Genomic DNA, 10,809 nt, shown 5'->3' on the forward strand with positions numbered 1-10,809 from the left:
TTATTTCAATTTCATAAAAGTTAAGATTCACAATGCAGTCTTCAGGAGCAGGAGCCACACTCAAGTGCTGAGAAGCTGCAGTTGAAGGACAGCACAGATACAGACCAAAGTTTTCTTCGCTTCAGGAAAGCCCACTGGGCAGCAGTGTTCACACTGTCACACCCAAACACTAGCTATGCACACAGGCCTAAGGGGACCAATACATTTTCAGCCATTAATACAGGTATAATTTTAAGACCACATTACAAGAGCATGTTACTATTAGGTCTCAACGCCAATCTGCATACTCCACCTGGAAAACAAAGGTACATGATAAATCTCTACCATCATCATTGTTATTTGCTACTTTCCAAAACTATAAAGAAATTAAAAATCTGTTCTGGATGTATAGTACCTACAACTAGACATAAATAGCTACACTCTCGTTTAAATAAAATTAACATTATGTTTACTGACCCAAATCAAAGAGGAGCAAAAATATTTTTCTGGCCATATCATAGTTATTCAAAATGTCAATATGTAATAACAAAGAAAAGACAGGGAAAAGAAAAAAATATTTCATTCATATCAGCCAAAAGGGGAAATAAAAATCACAGCATTTGGCAAATGAAGAGATGAAATTCAACATACTAAAGAAATCCAATCATTTCTTTCTGACACTCTCTATAGTTCCAAGTCAAAAGCTTTATTAAAAGGCAATGTAGGGTTTCTTACAATAATGTGAAATGCTTGCAGCATATGATACAGTCATCCTTTACCAGGACAAAACATGCTACTTATTCAGAAAGCAAACAATTAAGAAGTTTGAATGATCCAATTCCAGCTCTGCTAAGCAGGTACCAGAGAAACTAAACACAGAGCTGCCTGGAATCCACCTGATGTGAGTTCTGAATCTATAAGTACTGAGGAATCTGGCAAAAAAAGTTCTAAGTAACTCATACATGTGATTAACAACGTAATTTTTAAAATGTTCAATAAAATACAAACCCAAAAGACAGCGCATTAACACAGCAACTACACAGCGGATCCCCACAAAGCTAGACTGAGTCTGGAGAACAGAGGCTCAAAGCTATGGCACTGACGAAAGGCAGGTCTGAAGCACTCTTCAGAAGCAGCCAGGAGAGATCAACCACTGTGCTACAAGAATATGGTTACATCCTGATTCTCGAACAGAATCCTCAGCTCAACAAAATATTCAAAATGAGTCACATTCAACATTAACAATTCAACTGCAAACACACCAGTCACAAAATGGTGTCTAAGACTTGGCAGCACAAAAGTGGGAGGGGTTCATGGGTCAAAAGGGCCCTTGAAATGGACATTCACACCTTCCCTGGCCTTGACTGACAGCCCAATGGGGCTTATCACAGGGAAAGGAAAAAAAAAATCAGAAGTTTATGACCATCTGAGGCCATCATCTAAAGAACCCTTGATTTGGGTTTTCATGGACAAATACAGGAAATGGGCAGCACAAAGTAGGAAAGCCCCTTCACAATACCTGGTGGAGCTCAGCTATTGCAGGCAAGCACTAATCACCCTCATTAACTCCCCTGTTACACATGACACTAAACTTAGATTCACACCAGACCATTAAATATTTTCACCTAAAAAATGAAAACAAGGAGTTCTTGCTGTGGTGCAACAGAGATGAGTGCTAGGGCACAGGTTTGATCCCCACCCAGCACAGTGGGTTAAGGATGTGGTGTTACCACAGTTGCCACAGCTGATCTGAATCAGATTCCTGGCCCAGGAACTCCTTATGCCACTGGGCAGCCAAAAAAAGAAAAAGAAAAAAAAAAAAAAAACCCACAAGAGTGAATAATACTTAAGTGTCTTTATATTTTTCCTTTTAAAACAGAATACAATGTTATCATTCCATTTTTCTTTAAAATTACTGTCACCAAAAAAACAGTTCCTAAGAATACCTTTAAAAGCTAACTGGCATAAATATAAAATTAAAATAAAATCATAATCATCTCAATAAGAAAAAAACCTCCACTGATAGGTAAAACCCTAAGCAGTGTGTCTTTATGTTATCAAGGAGTCCATATTCCACCAAATCTAAGATACTGACTTCACGTTCCACAAAGACAGAAGCTCACCATCGCCATCAGTTTTCAGTCCCTACTTCACAGACATGTTAACCACACTGCATAAGACAATTCTTCTGCAACAGACCTGGCTCTTTCCCTGCAAGTCCCTATTCTGCCCGCCTGCCCCTTTCCACCCTTCAATCTCCAGTCAGGCCCTGACAGCTCCTGACCACTGCAGCGTATGTCAACGCCTTATCCACTCCATCCTCCAGCTCCAATACCTGGTTCCACTCATTTGGCACTCAGTCCAACTCCCTGGGGTTACTCTGCCTTCAGAAGGTGTGAAGGCTCCCCCTCTAGCTGGATTCCTCATCACACATCTGTCTTTATGCCCTAAAGCAATCACCATTTCCTGATTAAAATCTACTGGCGACCAGGGGAATCTAGTCCATGGACTGTTTCTGTGTAAGACAGATCATATTCAAGTGCATGCACAGGATACTCTGCTGAATAAACCATACAAGCCTTACTGAAATAACTATACAATGAAGCATGAATTTCAGGGTTTAAAAAAAAATCTGAACACTGTTTCAAAAAAACACCAAGTATTAATGAAAAACTATCTCTTTTCAAGTATATAAGCCATTTCTTAAGTATCAGGCATTTTGACAATGTTAATAACTGCCATCAGTATTCTAAAATATGATACAGTTAATTTCAAATACTAGAGCTAGAAAAAGCTGAAGTTGAACAAAGCCTACATTTAGGACAAAACTTATAAACCAAGTTAGGCCCTGAAAACACCACATGCAGTCAATGATTATTAAGTGCAGAACAAAGTACAATACAATTTCAAGAGGGTGGAAAGTCAAAAAGCTGTGAAAGAATCTACTGCAATTTCTGAGCACTTGAGGTGGTCCAGGTATTTCCACATCCTCATCTTAGGGTGTTTCATGACATAGGTCTGTGCTGCCCGGAAGAGAAAAAGTGTACTCAACCTAAAAATCACAAAGTTCAACCTAATACACTGCATGCATCTTATAATATAGGCAGTCTCTAAACAATAAACGTAAATTTACCAAGAACTGCCCTACAAGCATTACATTTTTTCTTGGTCATGCTATATTACCTGTATAAATATACATCTCAATGACAATATTATCTATGTATTTTCCTCATAAGCATTGTAATCATAATTTTTAAATATTATGTAAAAACTTCAGGTTTTCAGGAAAGAAAACAATAGGCACTAATTTATATAATTCGTTTTTTTTTTTTTTCTTTTTCTTTTTTTATGGCAACACACGTAGCATATGAAGTTCCCAGGCCAGGAACTGAATCTGTGCCACAGCTACAGCAACAATGGACCATCTTCAAAATTTACCTACTTTCACAATCCCTTTGTCACCTGGCTCTTTACATACTAGCCCTTGCATTTGCCCATGTGCTTTCTGACAAGCACACTTTTCTACACACTCTCTGGATGTCCAGGCAATCTGGGTACCATTTCACTAGCCTCAACTATTTGCTCAGGCCTACACACCAGGCCCCAGTAAACCACTGAATCTCTCCATGGCTTTCACACAGGAGTACCAGTGACCAAGCCTCCAGCCCATGGAGAAACACCTACCAAGCATCAAAGAATGAGCCGAGTCCTAAAGAAGCTGAGTCCCTGCAGCCACACCACCCATAGCAAGGGGCCAAGGCATTCTCTCCCCTGGGATTTCAGGGCTGAAGCCCTGAGGGAATCATCACATACGAGTGAGATCCTAAGTCAGAGATTTGGGGCAGACCAGGGACCTCATTCCTCACTCTAAAGACTAGGAACACCTAGTACATTTACTTCCTAACTATGGAAATACAAAGTAAATAGCTAGGGAAGAATCCACAATTTAAAAATAAAGACTATAGGAGTTCCCCTCGTGGTGCAGTGGAAACAAATCTGACTAGGAACTATGAGGTTGCAGGTTCGATCCCTGGCCTCACTCAGTGGGTTAAGGATCCAGCATTGCTTGAGCTGTTGTGTAGGTCACAGATGCAGCTCGGATCTCGTGTGGCTGTGGCTGTGGCACAGGCCAGCAGCTGTAGCTTCAATTAGACCCCTAGCCTGGAAACCTCCATGTGCTGCAGGTGTGGCCCTAAAAAGCAATAGATAAATAAATAAATAACAAAATAATAAATAAAGAAAGACTATGACTGCCTCTTCCATCCTTCCCAAAGATCCTTCAGAACTGGCACAAAAACAGACCAGTCCACTATTCCAAGTTTTAAGAGCTCACATAGTTGCCCCACAAAGTGTCATTTTGTGCCAGAAGCCAAGCACATACTCGCGTTAACTCAGCAGCACCTCCAGCAATTAACTGTGTCAGCTTCATATACTGTCTTTCTCCAGTGGGGACTAAGGGCAGGAGGGGATGGGTCTTGTTTACAAGACCCTGCACTCTCTCACAGTTTAAAACGAGTGACTGCGGGATGCCTGCTCACCCCCACCCACATCCTACAATCAATCAGGTCTGAGAACCCACGTCCTAGAGCATCCCTAAAGGAACCACAGACCCACCAATGTCGGGTCTGAATGCAGTCCTCAAGAACATGGCTCCTGGCCTCTTTTTGGACACAGACCCTTTCTAACTTTCTGATGAAAATATGGGTACTCTAGCCACAAAAATACCTAAATAAATTGACTAAGATTTTTCATTAAATTTGAAGGGATTCCTAAGGGAAAAATTCCTGATTTTGTAAGATAAATCCAAAAATGAAGCACATACCTATACAAAAGTGCCATGACCATTTATTTGTGATTCTTACTCCCTAAGAAATAACTTAAGTAGAAAGGTGATCAAGATATAGGGCAAAGACCAAACAAATCTCCCAATACTTTCAGGAAACAGTCCTAAGTCGGGAGAGGCCTTTGGGAAAAAAGACCACTGAGAGAGATCAATGTCTACAATAGGAAAACAAATCACTGGTGAAGCTGCATATAAACTCAAGGGCTCTGAACATGTGAAGCATAAATGAGACAGGAAATTTCTTATTAAGAGTAGAGAAAAAGAAACAATACTGATCAAACACAGTCTTGAAAAGGTGCCTGAATGCCTCTTAGCCAAGAGGCATTTATAAAACTTTTTTCAAATCTTGCTGTACTACTTCATCAATTTAAGTGTTATATACTTATAACTAGGGGTCACTAAATTTTTCAAATTTTTTCAAATTTACTTAAATATGTGCAGCAATACAGCATTATATTGTGAAATTCTGAGACTTTCCTCTTGGATCATATGATTTCAACAGTACCATCAACCTCCTAGGAAGAGCTTACAGCTTAGGAGGAATAACCACACAGGAGTGAACTTTGTAAACCAAATCCATCAAATGCTAATAACATTTTGCAATAAACAAGCTTTTTCCAACTGCAATAATGAAAATAATCCAAAAACTTCAATAGAAATCCTCAAAAGTACAACCAATCTAATTTCACTTTTTATTTCTCTAAATGTAATCAACCAAAAACAATAACTTCACTTGCTACTGAGAAAATTTTCTGACTTATAGAACAAAAAAGAGTTGTACATCTTTGCAATCTTTAGAGAAGACTGAAATGGAAAACAGCAAGTTAAACTGGACTCCCAGCACAACTATCAAATCTTAGCATTAGAAGCCACCTAAGAAATTACTCAGATCAATCCTCTCTTTGAGTTAAGAAACCCAAAGCATGGCAAAAGTATAACCAATAAAAGTAGAGAATGGTCTTCAAATATATGGAGCAGATACAAGCCAAGTGAGATCAATATTAGTGCCATAATATATTGTAGAACATGCAAATTAGGTTTAGTAACAAATCTAAGTACTTACACTAAGAAGTAACTCATCTTTTGTTTTAAGAGGAAAATTCTTATTTTCCTTCTCAACTTGTGAATCATCTTCTCCGTCTGACAGCACTGGAGGAAGGGATACACCAGAGGAGGATGATGAGGATGATGATGAGGAAGAGGAGGAGCTTGAACTATCGGAGGAATCTGTTTCACTGCCGAGAAGAAAAAGTTGTAAACAGTACAAAAGTACTATTATGATGGTATCAAAATAAGAATATTCAGCTAGGAAATATCTACTTTACCAGATGTTGACACTGCTGGTATAATTCAAAAGCTCACATTTCAAAAGTAACTGCAAGGTATTTGGAAAGCAGTCTAATCCATAGATCCCATGTTCACATCCTTCCTATAACCCCAAACCTTCTTATCACTCTTGCCTCACATATGATGACATATGCATCTAACCTAAATATAAGTCAGATGACAGAAGAGAATTCTGGGCATGGTAGCTCTCTTATTAGTCACCAAGGACCATATCGCAATTAAGCCAAGAGGACTTCTCAGTCCTCAATCTGCAAAATCCTCCAAGTTACTAACCATGCGGAACACTCTCCTCTCCGCACACTCCTTGAGCCCTGGACTTCGACAGCCATTCTCCTCTTAGTTTACATTTTGGTGGCTGGTACTCCTTCAGCTACTCCTAGGTGTTGTTTCTGGGTCCCATCCTTACTTTTCCTTCTCTCTGTACTATTTTCATGAATAACCTCATCCACTCCAGTGAGTTCAATCATTACTGATGTTCAAATAATGCCTAAATCTTCAGCCTTGATATGGCTTAGCTCCACCCCAATCTCTGGTTGTTTACCACAACCACTGTATCAAAGACCTATAGGGATCTCACACTCACAACAAGTTCAAAGAAAAGAAGTGCTTTCTCTTTACTAAATCTACGTTTCTCTTTGAGCTTCTAATTTACTTCACTGTTTTGGCTTCAGTCCAGTCACCAGAGGTAGAAACCCTGGAAACACCTTAAGCTACTACTGCATTCTCAGAGTCAGTGATAACTGCTAAACATGACTCCTATTCCACTGGTAACATCTGAATACAGAGTGGGTATCAGGTGACATTAAGGAATTAGGGTTAACTTTACTATGACTGAAAACAGCATGATGATTATGTAAAAAGTATTTTACCAGTTAGAGATGCATAATAAAGAATTTGCAGATAAGCTGAGATTTGTTTTAAAGCTATCAGGTTAAAAAAAGCTAGAAACGTTTGACAGAACAAAATTATCAAAATATTGCAAAGTGTCAAGTTTGGTGATGAGTGCATGTGCATTACTTTCTATACTTTTACATTATACTATTACATTACTCTCTATACTTTTTAGGAGTCTGAAAACACCCATAATGAAAAGTTAAAGTAAGTTTTAAATTTATACCTCCATATCAGAATCGTCCCCTGAAGTCTAAACTCCTATAGCCTCTCTGCCACCTCAAATGTCCCATAAGAGAAGTCTCAAATTAGCTGTCCAAATTAAACATTCCTATTAGTCAACATGACGGTCCCAGACAGGTTCTTCCCAGCTCAGTAAACACACCACCATCCATCCATTTGGTGCACTTCGTTTAGGCCACGACCACATCTATTGGCAAGCCTAACCAGGGGGTTTTTCAAAGTATTCAACCCAAATACGGTCACGTGGACTAATGCAGCATCTTTCCATCTGCCTCCATCCGCTTCTCTCTGCTTACACTCTTGAACACAGTTCAATTCCTTCCACATCCAGCGAATTCTATTAGAATGTTAACCTGAGTAAAACTCTTAAAACAGTTTCTGCAGCACTGACAATTAAACATTAACACGGTGTTGTGCTCTCCAATTATTTTCTCAGTGCCGTGCTTGTTCCCTCGTGGTAATTTCACCAACTAGTGGACGTGCCTACTATTCGAATACAGGGCAGGGGTCTGTTTTGTTCGCTGGTGCGGCACCGCACAGGACACACTCAAACACTCGCAGACGACGTTCTGTGTGGTTTAGTAACGTCACGCTGACTCCCCTCCCGCCGCAGAACTTTCACACACAAGACTGGGGGGGCTCTACTAAAACCTATGCAGAACGACAAGTAATAGTAAAGTAACATCCTTTCCCTAGCTTCATGAACACCTGCCCACCACAGGGACTCTAAGAATGAGCAAAATTGTCAGGAGCCTTATGGAAACGCACAAAGTTCCCTAACTGGTGCTCCATCCACGTGGTTCAAAGAGCTAGAGCGCGCGCCGAACAGGACAGAGACGGACCCGTCCCGCTCTGGCTCTAAGTCACTCAGCGAGGGGCTGCCCTGGCCCCCCAGCCCCGGGCCTTCCAGGTGTCGAGCCATGTCCGACCCCCGCGCCTCAGGATCTCAGCCCTCTCACGGAAGGGACACGAGGCCCGGGAGAGAGGAAATAGCTCGGACTCCAGCCCCCATTCTGCTCCGCTTCTCCTTTATACTAAAGGGACACAACACCCTGGAACCACTCCGACCCCCGCCCAGGCCCAGCCCCCCCACGCTCCAGGCTCCGCGTCCTCTTAGGAAGATACACAAACTCAAGAAAGGGCTTTCAGACCCCTCCCCCTCCAGACCCTCATCCCCATTCTCACGCCCACCTGTCCGTGTCCGAATCCGAATCCGAGTCCGAGTCAGACGTCTCCGGGCAGCTTCCCCGGTGAGGCGGCTGCGGGCCTGCTGGCGGCACCCGCTTAAGCTGCTGCTTCTCCGCGCGGTCCAGGGACCCCCCGTCCGGGTGCTGCGCAGAGAGCGCAGCGGGGCCCAGCGCCGGAACCGCCAGTCCTTCGCCCGCCTCCACGCCGACGCCCCCGAACTTCAGCGTCTGCAGCTGAGCGGCGGCTTCCACCACCTCCATGGCTCTCCGGGCAAGAAGAGAAGAAACTCCGCGGCCGCGGCCGGGTTCCCGCGCGGCCCCTGGCTACGCGCCTCCACCGCGCACACGGCGCCGCTTCCGGGCAGCGCGTGACGTCATGCGGCGCGCGGAAGTTCCAGGAGCGGAGCGAGAGTAGGCCTTGGGCTCCAGGATTGCGTGGTCCTAAGCCCGCCGGTTTGGCTGCGCTCAAACGGAGTTACAGCCATGGGTATACTGCTCGCATGGTGACAGTTCCTCTCAAAAACTCCTGTAGTGCTCCCTCTTTTTATCCAAAGCACTTTATAAGAGAGCACCAATAGTGGGGCACTGCCGCTGGTGGTTGCTGTCACAGTTGACTCTGCTTCACAGAAAGGGTGGGACGAAGATAAAAACACTAAGGATCTGAGAAGTCATGACTCTAGGTCATAAAGAAGGCAAGAAAAAGTTCTTAGGAGTGAAGAAGAGACCAGAATGACCTGGTTTAGCACTTCGATTTCATGCATCAACCCCTCGAATAAGTAGTAAATTGTAATCGTTGTGACTATGTATTAGCATGCATATGTGCCAAAGACTGTGCTAAAGATGTTATCGGTTATTCACCGAGTTTGACTAGCCCTTGACTAGCCCACAGTACTAGCCCTTCCTAGAAATTAAGGCAAGAATAATAATACACACTCTCTGGTTTTAAGGAGCTTACAGTTTAATGAAAAACGTCAAAGCACAAGAGATAACTAGAAAGATGTGTTTGAAATGTGGAATAGAAGATGCTATTTCAGCAGTGGTGGGAACTTAAATAAGACTGATGGGCTGGATCATGGGGATCTTCAAGGAGAAGCAGGAATTTAAATTCCAGATACTGCTCGCTAATGCAGTGATTAGGGAGAGCTCACTGTTCCCAGCTAAACAGACCTATGTTCAAATCTCAGCTCTACCGTTTCCTTGTTGGTGTAACTGCGACTTTGGCCAGATACCCTGACGTACTTAAATTTCATTTTCCTTATCTATAAAATGGATATAAAAACACTATCTCATTTAGTTCATGTGAACATGAATTAAGGTTTTATACAAGAGAATGGCATGTGCCAAAGCACATAGTAAGTGTACAAAATTACTTGATAAATCGAAAAATGCATGGAGGTAAATAAAATGATACTTCAGTGACAGTAATCTTGCAGAGATATACAGTATTAATTTAAGAGAAGAATTTTGAGTCAGAATGACTCTCAAGCCAAGCAAAAACATCTTGTATTTTTCTACGAATTGAGTGATCAAAGTCTTAACTGAGGCTAGAGTCCAGGAACTGGATTAAAAGAACTCCCCAGCATCAGAAGAGGAATCAAGTACTCTAAAACATCTAACTGAAGAAACTGGAAAGAAATTGGTATTACCAATAAATATAGAGACGTTGGAAGAAGATAATGAGTTTGTGATACTGTTTGAGAAAAAAAAAAAAAACCTCAACAGTTAATTAAAAGTCAGTGGTCCTTTGAAAATATGAAAATGGTATCACATAGAAAGGCTAAGACCAGAAGCCTAGGTTTTGGAACAATTCAAATACCAATTCATTCATTCAGTAATTTACTTATCACTGTGTCTATGCACTGCATCATGAACTGGGCATATAGGAAGCAGAGTAAACCACAGTCCCTGCCTTTTAAGTAGCTAACAGTTTAGTAGAAAAGACAACTCGGAAACAAGTGATTCATATTTTAGTTGAGAAGTATATTAATAGTATAAGCATTAACTACAGAAGTGGGAGGGTAGCAAGAGAGAGAAAGTGATGGGAGAGTAAAGGAAGTCTTTACAATGACTATGACATTTGAGCTGGGCTTTTACAGAGAACTATGAATCTAGGAATCCAAGAAAGTAAAGGAACTTCATAAGGGATGTTGACCTGAAATAAATAGACTGACTGGTATTTCTCCAGCAAAGATGGGTTTATTCAGGATCAGCAGAGAATTGCAATTCTGGGCCTATGATCAAGGCAAGGCACAGACAAGTCCCTGCATGGCAAGGGAAGGAAAGCTCTTTTTATAGAGGGGAGAAGGAAGTTAGGAGAGA

The 10,809-nt window shown here is 41.7% G+C and overlaps 1 protein-coding gene across 1 annotated transcript in view; it reads right to left on the reverse strand.

Annotated features, from left to right (window-relative positions):
- Positions 1-8,870, reverse strand: part of NAF1 (nuclear assembly factor 1 ribonucleoprotein) — a 40,098-nt gene extending 31,228 nt beyond the window's left edge. The window contains exons 1-2 of the mRNA XM_047798653.1: positions 8,495-8,870; positions 5,886-6,057 (exon numbers count right to left, since the gene is read on the reverse strand). Coding sequence (XP_047654609.1) covers positions 5,886-6,057; positions 8,495-8,751 — 429 coding nt within the window. The 5' untranslated portion in view covers positions 8,752-8,870. The remainder of the gene's footprint in view (positions 1-5,885; positions 6,058-8,494) is intronic.
- Between the last annotated feature and the right edge of the window lie 1,939 nt (positions 8,871-10,809).

The sequence above is a fragment of the Phacochoerus africanus genome, chromosome 10, assembly GCF_016906955.1.
Source record: "Phacochoerus africanus isolate WHEZ1 chromosome 10, ROS_Pafr_v1, whole genome shotgun sequence".
Classification (NCBI taxonomy): domain Eukaryota; kingdom Metazoa; phylum Chordata; class Mammalia; order Artiodactyla; family Suidae; genus Phacochoerus; species Phacochoerus africanus.